This window comes from Agelaius phoeniceus, chromosome 1 (genome assembly GCF_051311805.1).
Source record: "Agelaius phoeniceus isolate bAgePho1 chromosome 1, bAgePho1.hap1, whole genome shotgun sequence".
Lineage (NCBI taxonomy): Eukaryota > Metazoa > Chordata > Aves > Passeriformes > Icteridae > Agelaius > Agelaius phoeniceus.
In genome coordinates, this window is record NC_135265.1 from 43,765,399 (window position 1) to 43,791,598 (window position 26,200).

The following is a 26,200-nucleotide window of genomic DNA, read 5'->3' on the forward strand; positions in this document are numbered from 1 at the left end:
TTTCTATGACAACTGTCTTTATTAGTGGCCCACTGATGTATTTAAATTGTAAATGAGTACTTGTTCTTATCTATGTGTATCATATATAGATAACACCACCAAGCTTTCCTTTAAATTGATGTGGGGGTGGGAAATTTCAAGGCTAGAAGGTAATTTTAAAGGCATAACTCCCATTACTCTTACACTGTGAATAGCTTGCTTTTAGTTGAATTTTAGATCATTGTAACTATAGCTGTGTGAATCAGAACAAAACGATTGTGAGAGCAAAGCATTGAAGAGTTCCTTTTGGTTATATGCTGTACATCAGTGTCAAACTCCTACAGCTCTCTGTTCAAAGCCTGTATGTTAAAAACTAAGGGGAAAAATTACGAATTTCAAGTGCTGCTTTAAACTGCATACAGCTAGAAAGCCTGCAAGGTGTTAATAAAATGCACTTATTCCATTCCTCCACAATTACAAGTCTCTGTTTTAGGGAATTATGCTCTGTATTTCTTATATCTTTTGCTTTGATTTTTTTTTCCTTAGGAAGATTTTCAAAATGGATGCCTGGAAACCACTTCTTCTTCTCTACATTTTCACCTTCTCTACAGAGGCAGAGGAGTCTGGTAATACACTAAAGAAATGACTCTTCAAGTTGATAGCAATATTGCTTTTTTACATTTGCACCCAATGTCAGAGGGAGATGAAGAATTGAAGAACATTCTAGCTATTAATTATAATTAGGGATAATGTGGTCAGTTTTTATGAAACTTATAACTACAATAGGAGAGTTTTCCTAAAAAATGCAAAAATTAATGGAACAGCTTATTACATTTTGTTTGTTCATGCATGCTTAAGTTTCATATTTGCAAAAGTAACATAAAGCTCTTACCATTACAAGACTGCCAAAAGCAAGGTAAGTCACAGTATTTAGCAGTTCCATTTTGGTAGTCAGGTGTTCTGGAAGACCTGTTTGAGAAGAGTTCTGCCCAGCTGCAGGATATTTTCTGCATGACTGTCGATTTGAGGAAATAATTACTGTTCCATTCATGCTCTGCTAGTGTTATATGCTTCTGGAATTTGTGGAAACGCATGAGTTTCACATCTACTACAAAGAAATGTGCTTAGTACTCCTTAAGTTAGTGTGAACTTATTTTTTTTTTCCTTCAGAAAATAAATATTGATTAGTAATGTATGCATGCAGAATGGAGCTCAAAGTGCATGACTAACTTTTCCTTTGCACTCTTGAGAGCAGGCCAACATTCCAATGGTTGTGTTTGACATACAGAAGTGTTTAATATGCATTAACTGCAGATAAGTTCTGAGCAGACTGTGAATGAAAATCGTGTTGTGGATTTGAGCATCTCTCCTTTTCCCATGAATGGTGTTGCAGAAGGATGTAGCTTCTGACCCTCTGTATGATAATCAGGGGAAAAGAAGGAACAAATGGGTGACAGCAATTTAACAGAATAGATGGAAGTCTGCAAAAGGCCAGTAGGTCTTGGATTCTGAAAAGCAATTAGGATTCAAAATTACTTTTCTATTAGATTACACAACCTTTAAGGAAAGAGGAAATTTACAATATATTTCTTCAGTCAGCAGAAAAGCTTCCATGACAGACATAATTTTCCTGGTAGATGGATTCTGCAGTCTAGGGACAAAGAACTTCGTGATTATGCACACTGATCAATGGGAGGACAAAATCTGTGTTGGTGTGATTCAGCACAATGATGTGACATCCACTGAATGCTTGTTGGACACTTCTTAAAACAAAAATGATTCCTTATGAAGATACAAAAATTACATTACAAAGAAGGAGGCACCAAAACAGGGCAGAGCCTCCAGTGCTAGAGAATCACTTCATAGCAAGTGCTGGTAGCCAAAAAGAGGCTTGTCCCAAGCCTTTTTCAGTGAGTACTCTGCTGATAGGGTAGAGGATGCAGCAAGGCTTTAAGGAGCAATGGGATCTATGTCTTTGAAGCTAACATAAGGATGATAAAATCCCCCTTGAGAACTGTTTTTAATAGCTGATGATGCAGGGAGAGTTCACAGTGGAAAATCTTGATGCACTGAAAACCATCATAAATAATGTCGATCAGGTCTGTTAATGCAAACATCTCCCTGGTCAGGGTAAGGAACAAACCTTTTGTTGGGTGTATAATGACAAATATCCACACAGCTTTCTGCAGTCCCTGATAGAAGTACCTGAGCTAACTGCACAGCAGTGCAACTGTTTTACCAAAGAGTACTGCCCATATTTAAAATTCACAGTTAGTACTTTGCTTCAGTCAAGAGCCACTGCACTCCTTGCTATGGTAAATAACTTCTGAAGTAAGACAGTGCTTCACATTAAGCCCTCATAGTTCTTCAGTGTCTGAAAGGAGCCAGAGCAGATACCTCCAGCAGGTATCTTAATAAACAAGAGGGAAATAGGCAATTCAGTGATACTTTAAAAAGAACCTCCTAGAAACTTTGCTTTGCCATCTCCAGCTGACCATACTGCTTCAGTGGGACTGTCAGCAGCCACTGTCTGTCAACAAAACTGAAGTCTCACAGAGCCACTGTGCAGCGAGTGTGTCAGAAAATCCATCCATGGATTTGTAGGAGGTATTGGCAAGATGTGAATAACAAATCCATGGTAATAGTAAGGTGCTACCCAAAAGTTTTTCCTAGATGAGAAACAGAAAGTGGTATCTCTTATTACATCTTTTAGATGGCAACAGTGGATTGGATGCCACACAGCCTGAGAGGCTGCCAACCCCAGAGAAAATAAAGGTTCAGTGATGCCTTAGTTAACATAGCAACTTTTATCAAATATCACATGCTGGTTTTGGGTCTGAGTTTATTCTAACTTGGTGCTGCATTGCCAGTTGCCTTATCATGTGGGAAGACTGAAGTACAGAACAAACACAGTTGCTCTTTAACATTACATATTCATGCCAGCTATGTAGTTTGATAATACTGTAGATGTGTTTGTTAAGTTGCAAAAAAGAAAAATGGAGTGCATGACAAATCAAAAAGCTGATCTCTTCTGACTGGAATAAGTGCATGACATTGGTTGGGTATGGCAAGAAGAGACAGTTCTGGAGCATTTCTTCTCTCTTTGCTCATCCTTATAAGGACTGTGACTGTCCTTTAAAGCTCCTTGTTGTTTTCCTGTGTGTTGTGTTCGCATAGATGTGATATTTTACACGTGTTGGATGCATGCTCTTTGTTCTCCTTGTTATGCCATAAAATTGATCCAACGCAGTTCTCCAGGTTTTGTTCCCTTTGTGATCAGAAACTTACTAAGAAAGGAACACTGGGATTACCACACTGCTTGTCCAAGGTGTTTTGTAACAACAGCTGAACATCCTAGGCTAGTGAGATCTTGAACATCCCAAAACTCACTAGTGTTTGCCAGGGTGTTGGGGGCCAAAATGAAGAGCTGAGCTTTTCTTCCTAAAGGCAGAAGAAACTTCGTGTGAATTATATCTGCTCAGGTGGTTTGCAGAGAGAACAGCTGGGTCCGATTGAGTATGAGCTCTGTACTTCCACCCACTCTTTATCCCATCAAGAGCTGAGCAGACTCCCAGATGAAAAAGCATTCCCTGGCTCCTGCAAGCCGAGAGAGAGGGCTGCTGTGGAAGGGGAAAGTGCTTCCATGGAGCAGTATGACCATAGCTGAGGCAGTAGCACCTCCTGGTGTTTCATGGCAGGGAACAGGGAGAGTTAATGGGAGATACAGCAGTAAACTTTGTAGATATATATATACACACAGTTACACACTTGTTTAGAGAGAGAGAAGTTAAGGAAAGAATATTGGGTTCCATCTCAGTGATCTACATATTTATTGCTAAGATCTGCATAAATTTGTCTCATAAAATGAAGATCAGCTTTCTGTGAAGCCTGTTTTATCTTGTCCTGTCATCTGCTTTAATATATTCACTGACCTTCTTTCCTGTAATAAATCTATTAATTCCCTTATCTCCAGTCACCTTCTCTTAAACTGACAGATTTTTCAATTTAAAGATTTTCATTTCAGGGACAGCATGTTGGCAGCAGAAAAAAGATATCTTTGCAACAGTAAGATAGAACAGTTTAACAATGTGGATGTATGTAGGAGAGCAGGTGGTGAGAAAAAGAGTTTGGCAACACAGAGGTGTTTATTCCTGAAAATAAATAGAGATTATCAACAAGGTATAGGATATCCCCATGCACAACATAGTAACACAAAAAGTTACTGCTGTTCTGTTGCTCTTGCTGGTACAATGAGGACTTGACAGAGAACATTTAAAGAGCTGACCAGTGTGGATGACCAACTGTAAGTGCAAAATTGCTGAGTTCATGCTTACCCTTCACACTACCTCCAAACTGTATGGCTAAAAAGACTCAGGTCTTAGAAGAATCTCACTGTGAATGCACACTCTGTGTCCTGTACAAGAACACATACTGGAAGAAATATCCATTAGATTTTGTGTTCACATGTATGGGTAGGCATGTATACATTTATAGATATATTTAACTGATTGTTTTGTTGTGAGCTAAAAAGATAAGAGGCATAGAGTTTTGATGTTGCTCTGAGGTCTTTTTAGCCATAAAATCTTGTTCAATTGGACCTTTTACAGTCAAAGATTTTCACACTGCTTTCTGGCAGATCATACCCTCTAGGGGGCAGTTTGTACCACAAGTGAAAATATTGAAACATAATGATGATCCCTCTGAGATTAAATTATTTCTAGAAGTATTTGGTTAAAGAACTGAAGACATTTATCTCTTCCATGAGAGACGGAAAATTCAGAAAAATTATGTGGAGTAATAGGAACAAGCCCAAACTAGCAAACACAGAAAGCAATCTTGTGATTGCTAAGTGTTTCAGAGTCAATGAGTGAAAAGAGAATAAAATTAGGTAGAGTGCTGTTATAAAGCTAAAATTGCATGCCTCTGACTTCCTTGCAGAGGTACAACAATGAATAATAATGCATCTAGGATCACAGAATAAAATTCAACATGAGAAATTAGTAATCAAGGTAGAGAAGAAAAAAACATGTGGTTTAGCTGAGGTTTTAATGAAGGCAAGATGATTGGAACAGGAGGAGGAATTAACCACATCACACTATTAATTGTTATTACAAGGAACAATGCAAGCAATTCCATAACTGAGGTAGCCATCACCTTACAGCAGCTGTTTTTCACAATGGTTATGACATTTCATGTAGGCAATGCTGCCTCTCTCTCTCATGTTTGTTTATTTGGCCTGTTTTATGTTTGCATGTATCACCTGGTCTTGTGACAAAGCACAGTCAGTCATTAAGGTTCCCTTCACAATTAGAATTTGTGTTGTACATTCTCAGTTGGTAGCAAAGCTCATGGAGACATTTTCAAGATTAGTCCCTTTGAGGACACTGGGCAGCTGGAGAACAGACATGTTTTGCAGTTTAGGAATGTGCAGGTGTTGAGTAATTTAGTATTTGCAAGTTCATATGGCCACCTGTGGGTTGATGACGTTTTATGTATATGGAAAATCTATCTCACTGATTCTCACTTCTGGCTGTAAACCTACTGTGTTGAATTTTGTTCCATGATTCTGACAGAAAACTAGATCACAAAGCATGTATGTTTATAGTTCCTCGTTTCCTGTATTTTTTTTTCAGAATGCAGTATAGATCTTTCTATAGCAATTGATATTTCAAGGAGTGTGCAGCCAGCAGCCACAATGCTCCTGAAACAGAGATTGCAAGCATTCCTCCCCAGACTTCTACTCCAGATGGAGTCACTGCCAAATACCAGCTGTGATGCTCCAGTCGAAATTGGGTTCAAGTTCCAAGTGTTGGCACAGAGCAAACAATTAATCTTTGACTCTGGTTTTGAAGACTATAATGAAGAGATCATCCAGAAGTTCTTAGGTGCACAGGCCACTGTGGACTCCTACATGAATGCAGACTTTTTGCAGGCACTTGAGGAGAACTTCTTTAATGTGACTTCTGCTAAAGTTAAGGTAACTTAATGGTATGAATGTATATCTTGGAAAAGTTAGGCAGTGTAATATTTACAGACTCTGATGCTGAGTACTCCAGGAAGACAAAAAGAAGTTTAGGAATAGATGACGCTAATAAACAGAATCACAGAATGGTAGAGATTAGAAGGAATCCCTGTAAGTCCCCTTCTTCAATCCCTCTGCTCAAGTAGGGTCAACTAAAGCAGGCTGTCCAGGGCCATGTCCTGATGGCTTTTGTGTATGTCCAAGAATGGAGACTCCTCAATGTCTCCAGACAGCCAGTGCCAGTGCTCAGTCACCCTTTTCTTAAGTTTATACAGAACCTCCAGCTATTTTGTTGACCTGATATAATCTGATATATCAATTCCAGTTCCCTAGGCACTCCTATAGTGAGATGGTACCCAGAACTTTTGGCTTAATACATGTGATTAGTATTCCTACAGATAACGTTCTTATATCTACCATGGAATGACTGTACTTTGGGCAGTGGAAAGTAGTTTTCTTTCAGGAACTCTTATTCCTAAAAGGAAACTATTTTCTTATTCCTGATTCAATATCTTTGTCCAGAATAGTGACAGCTCGAAACAGAAGTCACAGAAAAAGGTCATCTGAGAAATTTGTTTACAGAAGTTTATTCATGTCATTAACTTGTCAAATAATTTCAAAAACAAAGGTGGGTTCTACTTACAGATAACTGATGATCAGGAAATTCTGCCTAGATGCTGCAGTTAATTTATCCATCTTGAAGTGAAGTGAAGGGAGAAGCACAAAGTTTCATCTAATCTCTCCTGAAATGAATGGTGATTCTTTCAACTTGAGTTCAAGAAATTCAAATCTCATTAGATTGTTTCAGGGTCAATGCCTTGACAGTTTATTCTTGATAAGGCACTGACTCTGTAAAGCACTGAGTATGTCCTGTAGTAGCTGTTTGAATATTAGCACTTACTAAGGTCTCCATGCAGGGAGACCTTCCTACTAAGGAAGGACTGGTTAGTTCTTGCTACATACATAAGGGGTTTCCTCCTCCAACTTTATTTTCGCTTTTATGAAACACCAATTTTAATCTGGCATGGAGTGAGGAAGCCATAGTACAAATTCCTCTGCTTTCCAGATGCAAGCTGGCATTCCATTTTTTACAGCATTTGCATAGATGTGTTTGATTTACCAACTTGGGTTGCACCAATTTGGTGCACATTTAATGAGGTTTTTTTCCAAAGATTTCTTAAAATGTCTGAACAGGGAACATGACCACATGAGATTTTGCTTGTTTTGAGTCTCAAAGAAAGAACTTGTTTGACATAAAAGTAAGAGCAGTGCTTTTTTCCTCCTAATTGCCAGTTCTGGAGATCAGTGTTAAGCAAGCCTTCTTTCTACTTAGACATTATTATTATAAATAAATATGCTGCATATTTCAGCACTTTACCAGTGGATTAATATTCTTCTCTGACACTGTTTATGTACAAATTGAAAGTGCAAGACTTTAGAATGCACATGAAATCACAATTTAATCTTCCTAGGATCCTGAGCAATAACATGCTTGTTCTGTAAAGATTATTAGTTATAAAACTCATCAGGGACCATGATTATCTGCTGGTTGATTTTCTTCTTTTCTTTGTTATATATTTGCTTAGCATCAAAAAAGTTGGACCTAATTCCAGCATTTTCCACAATGGATATGTTTCAACAGGAGCTTGATATAAAAAAATGCTTTGTAAACATAATAATATATCTTTACATACATTTACATATAATGCCTGCAGTAACACCCCACATTCCCCATTCCCCATGTTTTTAAAATGGAAAGATCATAGAAAAAACAACCAAACCCAGGCCTACAGCGTTGTCTCTAACAATCTGTGATGAGTTTACCCATCCATGGTCCAGCTCTCCTCTGTATCACACAGTGCTTGAGCAAGCACAGAATTTGTACCAATGCCTCCATATTGTATGTTTGGTAACTTAACAGTTAGCTCCAGCTTGATTTCTTGTCCCCTAACTGCTTTAGTACAGAAGTAGGATGTTTGATGTGGCAATCACTTCATTTGCTTTTGTCACCTGTGGAAAAATTTACCTTAACAGAAGTAACAGGTTTTGCATTGATCAAAGCTCTGCCTTGCATAGGGAATGTAAAATATGAAGAGTGGGAGGGAAGAAGCTCTAGCTGTCCTTGTGCACTTGCTTGTCAGAGAGTTTAGGAGGAGTTTAAGTCATTGCCACTGGGGATAGGACAAAATTTATTTGTGCAGCTTCTTTCCGGGCAAACTAATCCACTCTGTGAGTGGGACCTGAGAAGTCTTCTGTTGGTTTGAAGAGGGAATTGGAGATGAGAAATGGGAAGAGACTGGTAGCTTGAAGGGGAACTAAGAAATTGTGCTTTTCCTCCATCCTGGAAGAGCCTTAACTATAACTCTTTAGCCTGAAAAGATGGAAATGTATCCGATACAAATTATTAGCATCCTGAGGTAAGTTAACATTATATCTTAGGAAGGAAACATAGGGCGGAGATGGAGAAGGGTGATGACCTTCTATGTGGAAAGACAAAAGGTCATAAATATCTGCATGGGGGGAAGATTAGACCCAGAGAGGATGCACTTCCTGGTGTGGCAGCCAACGGGATCTGCTCTTGCAGAAATGGGAGAATTTGCTCTTGATTCTTCTCCACATTCACATATAAGAGAACTCTTCAGACATCAGAAAGTTTTTCAGTGGGTAAGTTAAAAAAGAATTTGTCTCCTACCTCACATGCTAGGAGGACAGATATAATATAATAGCTATGCTATATTCAGCAAGAAAAATCCCTCAAATGGAATGCTATCAGTGAAGAGAGGCTTTTGTGTTCTGTTCTCATTGTTCCTCACTACCATTTTCCAGCACATATTTCAGGTCTACCACAGTGTAGTGCAATTTGACCATCTCATAGCCATTTCTCTATGGGAGCTGTAATTCTTACAAAGACTGAACTTTCCATTTCTTTGCAATTGACTTGTCATTACACCCTTTCCTGCCAGGTTCTGTTAGTATTTTCAGATGGGCTGGATGATTCACTGGAAGACCTGAAGAAAGCAGCAGACTCACTTCGCTTTAAAGGTATTACAGTACCATTTTGATGTTCCTGCCTCCTAGTATCACAGGCCTGAGGTACAGCTCCCCCATTGCAACTTTGCCACTTAACACTGCCTTTCCATGCTCATGTGGAATTGCCCAGGAGTCCCTGGGAGAATATTTGCTTCTCCATGTGAAGCAGTGTACATGTTGGCTTGTCACTATATGGCAGATGATGCCAGACATGCCTAGAGGTGGAGAGGTTCTAGTTTCTGGAGTCCAGCTCCAACAGCTGGAGCAATTCAGGATGGACCCTTCTCACTGATGAGAATAGCACCAGAGGTTAGATACAACTCTGACTTCTCTAGGAAAAAGCAGGTATGAACTTGTGTTTGGGCACTGAGTAACATTCTGGTCTGACAGCTGGGGAGAAAAGTCAGTTGGAAAATTACTGCTCTGGATTTTTCTCTTACACATTTTTCTCAATAGCTTGATTTCTTTTAACATATTGTATTGAAGACTTAAAATGTAAGTCTTTCAGGGGATTGCTGCTATTCAAGTTTATTTTGTTGGTTAAATTGTATATTCCAGATATTCACTAATTTAAATTTATTCTTATGTTGAAGGTCTTGATGCACTTCTGTTAGTTGGCCTGGACAATACACAGAACTTGACTGAATTTTGGGAAATAGAGTTTGGCAGAGGGTTTGGATACAATGAACCTCTGAGCGTTGGGTTTGCAGATATTGCAAATATTTTGCAGAGAAATCTTGTAAGTCCTTCTGTGATATAAATAAAAGGCAGGGGAAATCAGTCTTTGTTTATGATTAGTATATGTAAATTAAATGTTTCTTGTAATTTTTCAGGATACTGTTGCAGAGAGAAAATGCTGTAAGGTTATTTGTAAGTGTCTTGGAGAAAATGGTGATCATGGTGTCCGGGGAAATCCTGGAAGGAAGGTAGGAGGCCTAAGATAGACATTACATAAGAACTTCTTCATTTTTCAAAGTGTTTCTGGCTTTTTGTAGTATTTCAGAGCATGCATGTGGGTCTCCATAACATTTAATGTTAGGACAGATGAAGGAGAAACATTAAATGTGATACTTTCTCTGCTGCATTCTCCTGTGCAAAATATTTTTATAATGAAAATGATCTGTACATATAAAAATCATTAAGCACTGTACTGCACCAATTCAGCAGAAAATGGAGAGGATTTAAAAAAATAAGTCTGATTAATCAAGAGGCTTATTATCTATTGGGAATGAGAAACTTCCAACTGACAAGCTGAGAGTAGAAAATAATCCTTTTTCACTCGGTATGTGCCTTACCCTTTTGTGACTGGTTATTCCAAATGTCCTCTTCTATAAGTCTGTTTTGATCCAAAAGGATTACTTCTTTTAAGATTTAAAATTGGATTTCTTAAGCCTTTTTGAATATTACAGATACCACTACTTCTACAGCATATTAGTAGAATTAATTATTAAAGTTTTTAATATATGTAGTCTCCATTTGACTACTATTCATTCCGTTAATTCTACTTATTCCAGCAGCATGTGAGATAAATGATATCTGCAGTTCACACTCTTCAGTTATATGGTTGCAGTTAAATGAAATTTTGGTTATCTCTTAAGAAAAGTATAGTCTTCTAAGACTTCAAAAATCCATTTATTGTTTGTTTCCATTGCTCTTGTTGCTTTTCTTATACCTTTCTGTTTTACTAAAAGACTAGATTAAGGTGCTTAGACAGTTTAGAATGTAAACATAGTTGTTTTGCAACTAGAAATTCCCTGTCTTCCAGTTTCTGTCTGCTCAAATTTTGCCTTAAGGGTAATGATATTTGCATGACTTCCAATATAAAGTTGAAACATTCCTATGTGTTTGCAAGGCATTGCAATAACTTTGTCCTAACAATTTTCCAACTCCATATATTTTTCATTTCACCTTATAATTTCATTACTGTAATGCTTTCTTTTCCAAATCACTAGAAAGATGTTTAATTTGACCAGGTATCACAATGAGCTTTGTTAAGCCATCAGAGAGTTTCCTGAAATAACATCTGAAACTGTATATTAACCATTTTTCTTTTCTTGGGTTTATTTTTGGGGTTTTTTTCCAGCCATGTCAAATACACAGGACTGTACAGAATGTCTGTGTAAATGCAGAGAGCTGCCCTCCTTAGCATAACCAGATCTAATTTTCAGGGAATGTTTTCTATCTCTATGTGCTGAATAATCTGATAGAGATTAACCCAGTGCACTTGGAGAAGAGTGTTACTTTTAAATTTTCCTTTTTCAGGGAAGTACAGGTTACAGTGGATCTCCTGGCCATCCTGGTGAGGAGGGTGGAATTGTAAGTAAACATTTGTCTTCCTGCTATGATGATGTTAGATGGTGCCTGAACCTGTCTGCACTTATTCACTGAATACCCATCAATGTTAACCCAAAATGTTTTAGAGAAACAGGTAAATAGACAGATCTGTTTCTCTGTGCCTCTGCACCTCACCAGAGGTAGTTATGCAGTTAAAAAAGCAAAGTGAGTTAGTTATTCAGTTAAAAAAAAAACAACCCACCTTGAAGTACAGACAATTGAGTTAGAGATTGGTAATGCAGTATAAACATGGCATGATAGTGAGAGCAAAGAACCAGATGCAACTCAGATTAGTAATTGATGTTCTCTTATGGCCTGAATTAAATTTTCCAGGAGACTTGCATGGTGCAGTGAATGGTGATACAGTTCTGTCTTGCTTTAGTCTTGTGTGATAAATTAACCAGTAATCATCATTGTATAGATGAGATTGAACATTTTCCTTTGTTTCCTAGGGGGAGAGAGGCCCAGCTGGTTTCAGTGGGACTCAAGGAGACAGGGGATGCCCTGGTGTCAGAGGCCATAAGGCAAGTGTGTAACTTTGAAACATTTCCTAATTTGTTTCCCATAAACCTGTTTTCTGTACTGGGAACAAATCCCTGTGCTGTCTCTCTGAAGCATGGATGAGCATCAAGATCCAGCTGTAGGAATGGCAGACAGTGTTTGCTGTCTAATTTTGAGAAGTATTTTTATGTAACCTGAGCATGGTTGAATGGCTCAGGATTTTGCTGACTAAACAACTTGATGATGACTTTTTCACCATCAGCTCCAGACTGACCTTAGTTAAAGCTATAAAGCTTTATGGAGTGGGAATGAAAATTAAGCCTGTACTGTCTTCCCAGAGGAAAGGAAATCCCATATGTGACAGTAGAAGGTTTTACAGTAGGGACTACCAATACTGAGCTCAGCATACCTCTGCACAACAAGCTATTGTGCCCTGCTTTTCAAGCTCAATAAAAACACTTTAACCAAATTTCATCTATATTTATTTTCAATTTCAGGGGGCCAGAGGCTATAGAGGAAGTCAGGTATGTGTTTTCATGTGTGATCCATTTTCTTTGAGAACAGATTTCGGCTCCCTTTCACGTTACCCTGTAAATTAATCAACAAAGAAGGCAAATAGTGTAAAAATTTAATGTAAAAATAGTGTAAAAACTTAGTGTGAAAATAGTGTGAAAACAGCATTCAATTTACTTTTGCTATGGTTCTGTAAGGATGGATTTAAGATACCTATCACATTAATCAAAATCAGCAGTCATAATTGTATTTTTATATGATTGCAGTCTATTAGTCTAACTGACAGGAAAAGGATTTATTGACTGACTAGTCTGATAATCTGTTAAGGTGGTAATTCTGGTTATCTGAATCTCACTCTAATTGTGAGGAGGAGCAGAGAGAAAAAAAGGTTGTAACTAATACTTATTGGGGATTTGGACATCATTTTCCCTAGATCATTATTGACATGTTTTCAATATCCAAACTTCTTTTCAAGCTGTGTTTGTCATCTCATCTGTTGATATTTCAAGTCTGCTTGTTTAACCTTTCAAACATGAAGAAGATATGGTCACTAATTCGATAATAAAAAGTGAAGCCTGGAAGACAATGATCTGTAACAGTAATAGCTTCCAAGCTACAGTGATTAAAATGAAATTAACTTGTATTGAATGCTTTGATACAAAACCACTTCTAAAAATGAGTTATGAGCCTCAAAGATTCAGATGTTTGCCTCCATAACTGAGCAGCTTGGAGAAAGTTCAGAGAGTGTTTCTGAAACCTCAGCTCTATTTGAAGTACTGCTCTGTAGTAACTTTTTAATCTTCTCATGTGTTTCTCTTTTCTTTTCCTTTTTTCCTCCGTTCTCTGAAGTAATTTGTCCTTCTTACAATGTTCAAAATGTCTGATTATAGAGGAGGGAGAGTACTTGCTGATGATTTCAATTTCTCAAAGTTAAATAGTGCAGTAGGTCTTACCAGTTGCACGCACCCTACTGAAATCCAGTGAATACGTGAATATCTTCATTATGTTGTGTAATTATATCCACAGGGTTTTTTTAATAAAAATATGAAACTTTCAGGACATAAAAAAGGGATTCAATAGTGCCAACTTAGTAAGGTTGAAGCAGTTTATTGAGGTTACTGAAGTCTGGAAGGCATTTTATTGTAGCTATTTGAATAAAAGGAAATGCTGAATGTTTAATAGTATGAAGTTTGGCTCAGGTTTTCTGAGGTAGGAAATGACTGATAGAAAAAACAGCACCTCAGTAAAAGTCATGATTACTTAGTGCTCAAAATTTTTCTGGAATGCTTATTCAAGAAATTCTTCTTTGTGACATATTAATCTAATCAAAATGTACAGCCAGCTGTTTTTTTCTTGTAGTAGGTACAGAACTGTTTTAAATGAAAGAAGTTCTTCCTCAGGAATTTTAACTAGGAGGTTTTGCAAACTCAATTTAGCATCAAAACCTACAAAGCAATTATATCTGTAGTCTCTATCAGAGTGAGACTGCTGATGGTTTTAACTTGTTCTTGTGCCACTTTCAGTGTTTGTTGAATATCGTTTCAGCTTTCTGGTTAGTTGTCTCTGCTAAATTAATTTCTCACTACAAATTAAGCCAACACAGTTAATTCCTTCATTTTTATCCTAGTAAAGAAAGATGGAAGAATTTTCAAAATATCCTGTAAAAACTGATTTTGTTATTTGGCTGAGTCTGAAACATCGTGGAGCATACTTAAATGAAATAAGAGTCTCACAGTCATAACTTTATTTAGATGCCTCACACAAGTTAACACTGCAAACTCCTTAAGTCTGGGATGAGTATTTTGTAGGGAAATGACTTCCATAAGTGTTTGATACACCCCATAAATGGGGTGTATAATTTTTGCAGGCAAAGGGAAGAGAAAAACAATGTGAATTTGAAAGTGAAGGTGACTGATATTCATGTAGCCCTGGTATTTATGTACTCTTGCTGAAAGAGTTATGAAGTTTCTTAAAAAATCCTAAAGTCTAAGATCAGTGTTCTGTAATTACTTTTTAATCATGGCTATTCTTTCTGGTTTTTCAATCCACTGTTCATGTTATAAAATGATGTAAAAAAGCAAAAAAGCACAGTACAAACACATACGATGGCTGAAATCAAAATGACAAGGTTATCAGCATGATAGATCAAATACTAGTAATTTATTGTGGAATATATTTGGATTTTGAAGGTGCTGCAGCTGGGAAAAGATTTGAAAGCTAAAACAAGGAAAAGCAGAATTTAAATCCTGATAGAAATCTAAAATTTAAATATCTGGGTTTTTATTTAGCGTCCTTAACAGTTACTTGTTTTAGACAGTGTTATAGTAATTAAAATTTATTATTCTTGCTAACCATTAAAACCATAGGTCTTATTCAAGTTCTCCAATGCAGGGTGAACACTTTCTTTGCTCAAACAGACAAGTGGACTAATGCTAACTGGCTTCTTTTTTTCCTTATTGCTACAGGGTGAACATGGTGAGAGTGGATTTGATGGCACTGATGGAGAGCAGGTAAACAATACTTTAAATGTGCAGTGCTACTAAAGACAACAACCTCAGGGTTCAAAGGTGCAGATTTTGTGCTTTGAATGGGCTTTAATGCTGAACAGTAGTTCTGTTGTTGGGAGTCTAGAATTGTATATCTGATTGAAGTTGGATTCTGCCAGAAAAATTTGAGAACCTGATTTAGCAGAAAGAGCAAATATTAATTTTTATTCTTTTTCTCCCCTTTCTGAGTCTAGGGAGAACGTGGATTTCCTGGACCTTCTGGAGAGAAAGGCAGCAGAGGGAAACGGGTGATGTACCCCTTAAAGTTTAGATTTTATGGAAACATCTTTCCAAAGTGTAATGCTGTCTGCAATGACTGTGAGTTGTTTTTAATAGCTGCCTGTTCTCTAATATGCTGTCACTCCTGCTCTAATCATTGTAGCTCCACTGACTTCAACAGATCTGGCCCTCTGCTGCCACAGATACTATTTATACTGGTACCTGAATTGTTTGTGCTCTTTTTATGAATTTAGGGCAGAAAAGGCCCCAGAGGAGAACCAGGTGAACGAGGAGAATCTGGTCTAAGAGGAGATCATGTAAGTGCATTCCTTTATTTTTACTGTATTTCATTGATTTGCTCCTTGATTTTGTGATGGAGAGGTCTAAAATATTTGAGGATTTGAAGAGTTTTTCCCAGTCCTAGAAAATGCAGTACTCTGCAAGAAGAATAGCATATTCTAGGAGTCCTGAACTCTTTAGATGTAGATGGACTGATATGTTTTGATGTGTTGCTTGGAAGCAGATGTTTAAGCCTCAGGACTCCTGCTTGTTTATGATGTTTGTTTGTTTGTTTGTTTGTTTGTTTGTTTTCAGTGTAGGCAACATAACTCCTTTTGGAGCTGCTTATCATAGAATTTTAGAATGGCTTGGACTGAAAGGGACTTTAAAGATCAACTAGTTAGTTCCACCCCCCCTGCATGGGCAGGGACAGCTCACACTAGACCAGACAGTCTGATGGAAAGACCAGGACTAGGTCAGTCTTCCCTGTTTGTTCCCACCCTACAGAGGAATTCTGGATCACTTGAAAGTCCTATGCACTGACTCTTGGTTAGCAATTTATAATGGTGCAAAGGCAGGTTACTTCTTTATATTCATATTTTTTCTTTGCATGTTCCGGAGATGTACATAAATGCATTCCCTGGACTAAAATTCCAGTGCAGATGCCACAATTCTTGTACTGAAAAGACACAACTTTGTCTTTTCACATATATTTCAAATACTTTGTTCCAGTCATATATTGTGCTGACTCCTGTCTTTAAAGCTTATATTGAAAAAAAAAAAAGAGTTCAAGTGACATGGTAATTTGCCTCTTTGAGAGATCAGGATTTCACCTGATCTAGCATTAAGTGGCTAAATGGAACTCCATTCTAGTGTAAGCCCCAAATGAAAGTCATGAGTTATGATCGTAACTCAATTAACTATACCAAATCAACCAGAACAATTTCACATTTGCAGTTTAATTTGTTGTCCTTTAGAAATTTTGCTTTTAATCCCTGTGGAAAAGAACTTGGTGGACTTTGCAGAACTTCCTATATTGAGATCTTACAAGCATCATCATTTAAAATAGCCTTTTTATTCCTTGCTCTCTGCAATTACAAATCTAATTAATTCTATTTCTGTATCCTTCTGCTGTAGTCAAAGTAATAAAGGTATGGTAACAGAAAATGCTGAGCTTTCTGTTGATCTTTTTCAGGGAGATCCTGGGGCTAACAATAATGTTACTGGCCCTAAGGGTGAAAAAGGAAACCTAGCATCACAGGTGAGCAAGCTGTTTTATTTTATGGAGAGAGGATTTGCAAAATGGTTAATTTCTACTGGCTGTCCAATGAACAAGGAGGTTTTTGTTTGTTTGCAACACAGAAAGCTTTAGGAACTCCTTGATACAAGAAAAATGAAAAAAAAAGAATGTTTACAAATACTATGGAAATATTCTCACAATGTAGAACTAATGGAAAACACGGATTTAGTATAAATATGTTATTCTTCCACAAATTGACATCAGTAGCCTGAAAGGCTTCAAGTAAAGGGTTGTAAGGATACTGTTAAAAACTGTGCTGGGAAAAATGCATGGGGTATCAACAGGCTATACTCATTTTGTTATGGAACTGCTATTGCCTCAGGGTGTAAAAACTCAAATATCACCATATATCCCAGCTCTTATATTTTATTTACAGATCAAAATACCCATTTTGATCTGTAAATAAAATATAAGAGCTGGGATATATGGTGATATTTGAGTTTTTAACAGGTGTTTTAGCAAGACTGTGAGGAAAGAGGCATAACAGAAAAGCATGGCTTGCATTACCATTAAAATTTGTTTGGAAAGAGTAAACAAAGCTAATAAGTAGTTGGACAGTAGCAAAAAAATGATGGTGAATGAAAGCTTAAGAGGATGGCAAACATGTGGGAAGAATCCACTGCTTCAGAAGTCTGTTTCTCTCTGAACAAGTAGGATTTTATGCATACATGTATGTCTATGCAGAATGTGTTGAAAGCAGTAGAAAAATTCAGAGGGTTACTTTTGGATGAATAATTGGGATTGATGACGCTTTGGAAGCAAATCTCAAGTAGTCCAGTTGAAAGGCTGAAGTCAACAGAAGTGATTTCACAGAAGCCTTTACTTAGTATTGGCTGTTAGTAACTGGAAATCCAAAACAGACATGATCTGTCTGGTTTATCATTTTTGAGTACAAATGATTTCTAAAAAGCAAGAATTTACATTAGTATGACACAACTGACTGCAATGAATATTCTTAGCAGAAGAAACAAAGAAGAAATGTATAAAGAAGAATGTGCATGTACAAGAAAAAGGAGAGTGTTTAAAGAGCTTGGTCATTACTTTGTTTTTCAGGGAGACCCAGGCCCACAAGGACCCCAAGGAGAGCAGGGTGATGCTGGCCTAGATGTAAGAATAGCAATCAATAGGGGGTGGAAATAACTAATAAAACACATAGTGGGGTTCCCACCAAGAAAACCCATTTTTGTCTTCTTCCTTTTAAACCACCCTTCAAACTCCTGCAAGGAGAGAGAAGAAAAATCTTCTAAAGTTTCCAAGGAGAAACACATTTGGCTTCAAATCTGGTAGTTTATATATATTGCAATGTGTTTTCTTTTCTTTAAAATTGGGAATTTGCATTCCTGTTAATTCCAGGTCTGATTCATGTGAAGTAACAAACCTTAAACTCAATTTCTTTTTCAATGAGCCTTAAATGCTTCAAGATTCCACCCTAGATTAATCAATCTCTTCTTTCTGCCCTTGGCTACAAGTTTTCTATGTCTGTTCAAGCATATAGATAAGCTCACTGGCAGCTGAGCTCCTCTTTTTTAGTTCACTGGAGATTGGAAATTGTGAAGGACCCTCTTCTAGTCTGTCAGCATTGTGCCTAATGCCAAAGTCTGGCATGATCAGTTCTCAATCAGGCTGCAAAAACATCCTAAAGGTTTAGCAGTAACATTCACAAGAGCTGCTGAGCAGTGTGCAGCAGTAAGTGGTGCAAACCTCTGGGCTCATAGGGGGAGAAAAGGGCTTTTGTTCTCTTTATTTTAGCCAAAGGGTAAACTGGTAAGATGTTTTCCAGAATTTTGTTGAAATGTCTTCTCTCTGCACTCATTAAGGATCTAAAATCTTTTTTCTTTTTGGAAAGACTTACTTGTGTAAGAATTTCTGTCCCAAATCTACCTTTTTCTCATTTTTTTTTAACCTTAAATCTTTCTGTGAAAATAATCTCTGCTTTCTTTAAGCTGTATTTGGTTTTATTGAATGTATAATGTGTTTTATGATAAGCTGCTGTTTCACACGTTGCTCAGTATTCTGGATGTAATCTCTCATGCCACTCCTTCCTAGGGTGCAGCGGGTCGAAGAGGCCCTCCAGGTATAAAGGTGAGTGGCTGACACTGCTGCTACCTATTTAAATGCAGCTACATGTCCAGCCTGAGTGTTTGCTCCTCTTAAGGGAAAAATTTCATTGTGAGCCAAGACACAAGTGTTTAACAATCAAAAGTTTATTTCAAGCCAAGGCAGCTTCTCAGGTGGGTGTAGTAGAGACCCTCCTGACTTGAAGGATTTGGAATTGGAAGGGATAAAAGGACAGTCAAAATAAAAGGACAGTTACTTTTACTATTAGGGCAAGTATGGGAATGTAGCTAGAGAAAAGACTGTCACTAAAGATGACAGGAATGAGAAGTCAGTCTGCAAATCTGACAGTTTATTCCTCCTTTGCTGCATGAACAGAGATTTGTGTGATACACATGTGCAGCACAGATAAAATTAGGGCAAGTCCTACACAATGCTTTGCTCAAAATAAAGAGTGTTAACTGCAGCTCTGACAATGGGCTCAAGCATATAACATAATCAAGAGTTTGGAAATAATTTCCCAAGTCAATATCTAGAAGAATGTACAGAATAGGTAAAACCCACTGCATGCTGTCTGATCATTCCAGGAAGATCCTCTGGTAGAAAAATCTCTCGTGTAATTGAGAGATGACAAAATCCCTCTCATTGTTAGGTGGTAGTCCTGGTTTTCCTAGACTTATACCCCACAGGGTCACAATGAAAGAAAACTTTCCTGAGATGTACCTAGTGAAGACATCACTGCAATTCTCTTCAATGATGATCCAGATAATGTTCTTGGAAAAGAAAACTTGTTTTCTTTGTTTTCTTTCACCCAGGGTATGGATTACAAAATACAGTTATCAAAGTAAATCTAAAAGCAGCTATATTCAAGGGTGGGTTAATGCAAGTAAAAATTAAATTCTAGGTATTCTCAAGTATCGGTTACATGATTGTTCTAGAAAACCTTGCTTTAGCACAAGTGGTTTACATTTGACCCAATCTCTTTGCCAAGTTGCTAACCCTGATAAGAAAGATGGTATATGCCATGATACAGTATTTCCCTCTTTGTCTTAGTGCATATAAATCCAAGGAAACGTTGCAATTTTGTGTACAACATTGTCAGTACCAACTGGGTGGAATATATCTTGAAGTTCCGCTGTGTGTTGGAGTCTGGGGAATGGGTAGAGTTGCAGCTTCTGAATGAAAGTGTCAACCAGCATTTTGAGTAGGTCAGGTGTAAAATGTTAATAAATAATAGCAAGAATAACCCTAGTGATGCAATATAGAACAAAAATTTCAGTGAAGGAAAAGGACTGTCTTTTATGACAATAATATTTCTTCAGTGGCCCAGTGTTTGATTTGTTTCTGATTTCTGGGCTTCCTGTCCCTCTCCTGTTGAGAGGTTTTGCTATACCTTTATTACTTTTTTCCTCTGTGTGACAGCCCAGTAACACAGTTTTTTTACATTTAGAATGATTTAAATTGATATTTCACTGGGAAATGTCAATCAGAAGGGAGAGTCCTGCAAGTTCCCTAAACTACAGTCTGGTCACTTCCCAGGTTTTTGCAATACACATGTATGCTATGTGCCAAAACCATTTTCCCTACCTGGTTTCTGAAAGCCCCAATTTGGATTTCACTTTGAAAATCCAAAATTTTCACTGAGGCATTGTAGATAGGAATAGACTGGAAGATTTTGATACTATCTGCCAGCAGGGAGAAAGCACCATGCTTTGGCTATTGCCAGGATCAGCATAAGTTGAAAGACTATGAGCATTTTGCAGTTGTTTCCTATTTCTATCTCAGAAATTCTTTATAGGGTTTATGAAGACATTTTAGATTAAAATATTGAAGAATATTCATCAAGTCTGCCTCTTAATTATCCCAGTCATTGCTTGATCACTCAGAAATCAATTTCTTGGATAATTAGGAAACTTGGTGCATTTTTTTTCTTTTCCTTCTTGGATTGCAGCTGATATCTCATGAATGTTTGCATTATTCTGTCACCTACCAACAAAAAGAAATAGTCCCACTAAGATATGGTTGTAACAGGACCAAAACTGAAGTCAGTAGAAATGGATCTTTACTATATCTTGGCTGTACTAACAAGCAGAAGAACCTTATGTGGTTAGAAAATAAGAATGTTCAACTTGTTTAGTAAATTCACAGAGTACAGAGTTAGTTGAACCTTTTCAACTCATTGAATCTTAGTTCAGACAACTCTCTTCATGTCCATGGAAGCCCCCTCAGCCAGTGATGCAGCCACACTTTTGTAAAATGACAGGGAACAAGAGAAATGACTGAAACTCACAGTAACAGAGAACTTTCAAACTGTTTTCATTCAAGTACTTGATGATCAGCTTTTGTGACAGTGGTCACAGGGGTCTTTGGATGAGGGAAGAGACGAGGATTTGACTCTATATTCAGAAGGCTTGATTTATTATTTTATGATATATATATTACATTATAACTATAGTAAAAAGAATAGAAGGGGAAGTTTCATCTCAGAAGGCTAGCTAAGCTAAGAATAGAATAGAAAAGAATGATAACAAAGGCAGCTGGCTCGGACAGAGAGAGAGCCAGCTCTGCCGTGACTGGTCACTAAATCCAAACATCCACACGAGACCAATCACGGATCCACCTGCTGCATTCCACAGCAGCAGGTAACCATTGTTTACATTTTGTTCTTGGAGCTTCTCAGCTTCTCAAGAAGAAAAAATCCTAAGAAAGGATTTTCATAAAAAGATGTCTGCAACAAGCTTTGACTTCTAAAAGCATGTAAAAAATATTTGTCTGGGTCAGTTGAGCATTGAAAGGTAGGCACCAATCAATGATCAAATGCAGGTAATGTAGGTATCACTGAAAAGCTGCAAAAAGTAAATGGAAAAGAGAATTGCACACTTCTATCTTCCACATCCCTGGAGAAGCAAGATGGAACAGTAAACCCTGCAATACAACAGTGGCATCCATCCTTGGGTAAGATTGTGGGTGTTGTGTCCATCCACTGAGATCTCTTTCATGGCAGGATGTTACAAAGCTGCCACAGGGCATAGCTCTATCAGCAGAAGTTACGAGAGCTTCACTGTGAAGCTCTCCTGGTGTCCCTGGTCCAGGAGGCAGATCTATTTAGTCTTGACATTTGTGGGGTCTTCAAGGGCCCTTCTGTGGAGCACAGTATCCTGCTTTGTAGGGAAATTAGATATGGCCAGTCCCTCTAGAGGAGGAAGGTTTTGTGCTGAAATGGGATAAAGAAGAATTCCTCTGTCAGGTAGATAAGAGGGATATTGGTGGTAATGTACTCAGAGACAAATAATCAAGTTAGAGACAGTGAGCCAGAATTCACCCACCTAACACAAAAGGACTTGGTTTAGCTTCAGCTGTTAATAAAAGGCACTGAAATAACACCCTCTTTAACAAAGTAATTTACTTCTCTTGCAGTCAGCATGAACACACTTCTGTTCACCATATCCTAAAAAGGACTCCTCCCAGGACTTGCAGTTCCAATTGACTGTGCCTTTCTGTTCTAAAAGGAGGCTAATTTTTTCAAATAGTTAAAATAACATAAAGAGGCATAGCTAGCCATTCTTAACAGTCAGAAGTAGTCAGCAGGCAGAAGGAATAGAAGGTGTGATGTGGTATCAGAGAGGTGTTTGTCACAGACAAGAACAGCACTGCAATATATGTGATGGAAATAAAGCAAAATAGTGAGGAGAAAAAGGAGATTAACTTATAGAAAGGCAAGAGAGAGAGGAAAAGGCAGGGGAGAAAAAAGGACAGCAATTTTTCTAGGTTTTGATTCAAAGTAAATTTAAGTAGCCGAAAACTTTAAATTGGTTTTGAATTTTAGTAGATATGTATCAATTTTTATTATAGTCAAAATTATTTTTGTGGAAATCTATTTCAATTTTATTTTTTACATCTGTCAATATCATATACTTGCTGATGTTCTATTTTACAGTGTTCTTACTCTGGATATAAATTAACATTCTTTTTTGCTTTCGGCTTTTTTTTTCTGTTGTTATCTTTTGTTTCATTCATATGGCGCAGCATGAAATTTCAGCCTTTAAAATTCATTTTTCCTCAGAAGATTCTTTCCAGAACCATCTGTTTCCCAAGAATCTTCAGGCATATGTTTATGATTTCTCCAGTGAAAGGGGATCTACAAGGCCTGTAATATCTTGATGCTAATTGTCACCATTTTACTCAATCCAGAAGTCAGTGAGTATTTCTTATGGACATCAGCTAAACTGACTCATCCTCAGATGGCAACTTTATGGAGATGGGAGCAGGAATTTTTTTTCCATCATCAAGGCAGATTTTATTTGCCTCACTGAATAACCAGAGTGAAAGATGGGGAGTAAAAAGAGGTCTAATTCTAGTGTGATTGTGAAGTCATGATTCCCCCCCAAAAGCCATTTCCCATGGATAAGGGGAAAGAGGATCTGGCCTTGTGGCCTGGCTTTATGACTTCTGGTCTCCACAGTGGACAAAGGTAATGCACAAATATTGCTGAGACATGGTGTAAATGTATTCAGCAAAATAAAACTGATCTCTTCTGCTGCAGCTTTTATATTCATCACACCCTCCAAAAAACCAAAGAAAAGCTACTCCTCTGCTTTTTATTTGAGTTTTCTTCAATAGGAATTTGAAGCTGTTTGAAAATTGTTTGATAGCATTGAAAAGCATTCTATCGACTGTTACTCTGTACAGATACTAGATTATTACCTTTTGATGTACAAATGAGAGATACTAATTTGTCTGTGTTCACTGTTGTTTTCTTGGGTTTTGTTCTGGCAGGGTGAGCAAGGAGATCTGGGAGAAACAGGTTACTCAGGAGAAACTGGTCTTCCAGGCCCCCAGGTAACTAATAGAACTTCTGAGTTGTTTTTATGTTAGTTATGGAGAAAATAAATTTTCTGCCTTGATGTTTTGTTTGTATTTTGGAAAGCTTTGCTAACTTCAACTAATGAATATTATGAGTAAGACTCCTTCTTGGCAAATCTTTTCTGTAAGCCTAAGGAATTAAATGTGACAAGTTACATGGCTGCAACTTCTAGTGAAATTAAAAGAGGAGCATAGGTAGCAAAAAAAAGTAATTTAGCCAACACATCTCCAACTTACATGATATTATCAAGCAGAAACTGTCAAAATGAATTCATTAGAAATTGCCAACAATAAATACATAAAACCTATTGCATTGACAAAACCAGTGAGAAAAGCCTTGTGTTTAAAAAATTTGCTAGGTGGAGTAATTTTGAACAGAATTATTGTGATAGACTTCTTATAGTAGCTTTGAGTTTAAAGATGCTCTTAGATGCTTCTAACTTTTAAAGATGTTTAAGTTTAAAGATGCTTTTAACTTGCATTTTAGGATGGAGAAAGCATGACTGGTTGATAGGAGGCTGCTTATGGCTCCATTGGTATCCTTAGACACCACAGTGGGTCTCTGAATCAGACTGTCAGGCCATCTCAGGTGCTTCAAACAGGCAAATCCTTACAACAAAACAGCAAGAAGTTTCACCTGTAAAATAAAGCTTGTGAAACAGGCACTGGGATTCTGGTCATTGCAGCAATATGATAGTCATTGAAGGGCTGTTAGCATTGATCTGACTTTGTGTTTCAATTTCTTCTTTACATCAGGGCCCAAGAGGACCACAAGGGATCAGAGGACCTCCTGGACCACAAGGCATGCCAGGCCCTCTGGTTAGTTTTAAATAATATATTCCACCTGTACCCTTTTTTTCATTATCAGTGATGGGTTGTTCTTCTAAAGAGTTTTCAAAAAGCTTATAAAAAGTAGAAACAGGGATTTTTGGTGTAATACTTAAGGAAACTGATTTGCAGTCTCATATGGTAAAATAACAGCCTTGAAAATAAATTTAGGTGTGTGAATAGCAAGTGCTAGGGTGTGATGAGTTTGTAACTATTGAGCTGCTGAACTGTCTGCTGAACTTCTCACTTTTGTGATGCTGTTGATTTTGGGGTTTCTTGTTCTGAAATTGCACCATTGTAACCCAGGAATGAATATACTATGCTGTCAGCCTTGATCATCTGTTTCAGTCAACTAATGATTCTCATGCTTACATAACCAATTATATATGTACATTAATATTTTTTACACATATGTGTGTATTTACTAGCTGTCTATGTAGATGGAAAATAACATTTATGTCATAATTGATAAAATTTTGAAAATTTTATGGCAGTTGTACAGATGACAGGAAATAAGTAGAATGATAGTTTGACCAGTAACTCTTACTTGTGGTCCTCAAAAGCCCAATATTTTTACTGATTCTATAGTAATTTGAAGTGACAATGAATCCTTGAGTGCAGTGAGCCCTTGATTTTTTCATTGTGCACCTTTTAACTGATGCTTCTTATTACAGGGTAGTCTGGGGATGCCTGGTTCACCTGGCTTTGTTGGAAAGTTAGGTGTAAGAGGAGCAAAGGTAAAGATTTTCAAAGTATCTTATTACAGCAATCTAACGGTGTCATTCATTCATTACTGACCAAAGAAGCATGGACTAACAAAGAGTTCAGTGCTGTGAAACGTGTGGAATGTTACATTTTTAAGATATTTTTCACTTGCATGGCAAGACAAGTGATATACTTAGGGTAATCTTACACATATCAGAACTACACTAAGAAGTTTTTAGTGTTGCCATGATCACTGTCATTAATTGCTCTTGTGGTAATGGTTCTGAATGGGACCTGCCTTCTCACAAAATGGAGCAGAAATATGGCAGGGCCGACCCTTGTGGTTTTTTTATGATTCCTAGGGTCTGTCCAATCCATTGAAAATACTCACCAGTGAATCATAGAATATCTCATCTTGGAAGGGATCCATGAGGATCAAGTTCTACTCCTTGCTTCTTGCAGGACTACCTAAAACTAAACCATAAATAGGATCATTCAGATGCTGCTTGAAGTCTGACAGGCTTTGTGCCATGACCACTTTTCTGGGGAGCCTGTTCCAGTGACAAACACTGGATCGGTGACTTCACCCTTAGGTGAAGAACTTTTTCCTACTGTCCAATCTGACCTTCTCAGTTCAAAGAACCATAGCTGCTTATTTTAACTTTGTTTTTCTAAAGATTCCAAACCAGTCCAAGGAACTTTTGCTGTTATGGTGTCTATTTTGAAGGAATGCACATATTGAGAAGAACTGACTAAACATAAAGGCAAACAAAAAGGCTTATACTAACAGGTTGTTGACACTGGAGTTCCCTTACTTATAATAAATGTTATCCTTACTTACCTTTCCTTTATGTTTGTTGATATGTGAGATTTTATTTAATCAAAATAACTAAATTTAAGTGTTGTTGTATATTTGAATCTAAAAATCATAAATAATACCAGCCAGCTAAGCCTTTCCATCTCTTTCAAGGGTTGTAACCTTTAGCAACAGAGAGGTATCAGAAGGTCAAAGTGCTGCCATGAAAA

The 26,200-nt window shown here is 37.4% G+C and overlaps 1 protein-coding gene across 1 annotated transcript in view; it reads left to right on the forward strand.

Moving 5' to 3' along the window:
• The first annotated feature begins 553 nt into the window (after positions 1-553).
• Positions 554-26,200, forward strand: part of COL6A6 (collagen type VI alpha 6 chain) — a 42,513-nt gene continuing 16,866 nt past the window's right edge. Inside the window, exons 1-17 of the mRNA XM_077176619.1 lie at positions 554-605; positions 5,613-5,956; positions 8,965-9,043; positions 9,625-9,770; positions 9,865-9,957; positions 11,294-11,347; positions 11,818-11,889; positions 12,364-12,390; positions 14,845-14,889; positions 15,120-15,173; positions 15,399-15,461; positions 16,619-16,684; positions 17,777-17,830; positions 18,770-18,805; positions 23,555-23,617; positions 24,398-24,460; positions 25,144-25,206. Coding sequence (XP_077032734.1) covers positions 5,675-5,956; positions 8,965-9,043; positions 9,625-9,770; positions 9,865-9,957; positions 11,294-11,347; positions 11,818-11,889; positions 12,364-12,390; positions 14,845-14,889; positions 15,120-15,173; positions 15,399-15,461; positions 16,619-16,684; positions 17,777-17,830; positions 18,770-18,805; positions 23,555-23,617; positions 24,398-24,460; positions 25,144-25,206 — 1,260 coding nt within the window. The 5' untranslated portion in view covers positions 554-605; positions 5,613-5,674. The remainder of the gene's footprint in view (positions 606-5,612; positions 5,957-8,964; positions 9,044-9,624; positions 9,771-9,864; positions 9,958-11,293; positions 11,348-11,817; positions 11,890-12,363; positions 12,391-14,844; positions 14,890-15,119; positions 15,174-15,398; positions 15,462-16,618; positions 16,685-17,776; positions 17,831-18,769; positions 18,806-23,554; positions 23,618-24,397; positions 24,461-25,143; positions 25,207-26,200) is intronic.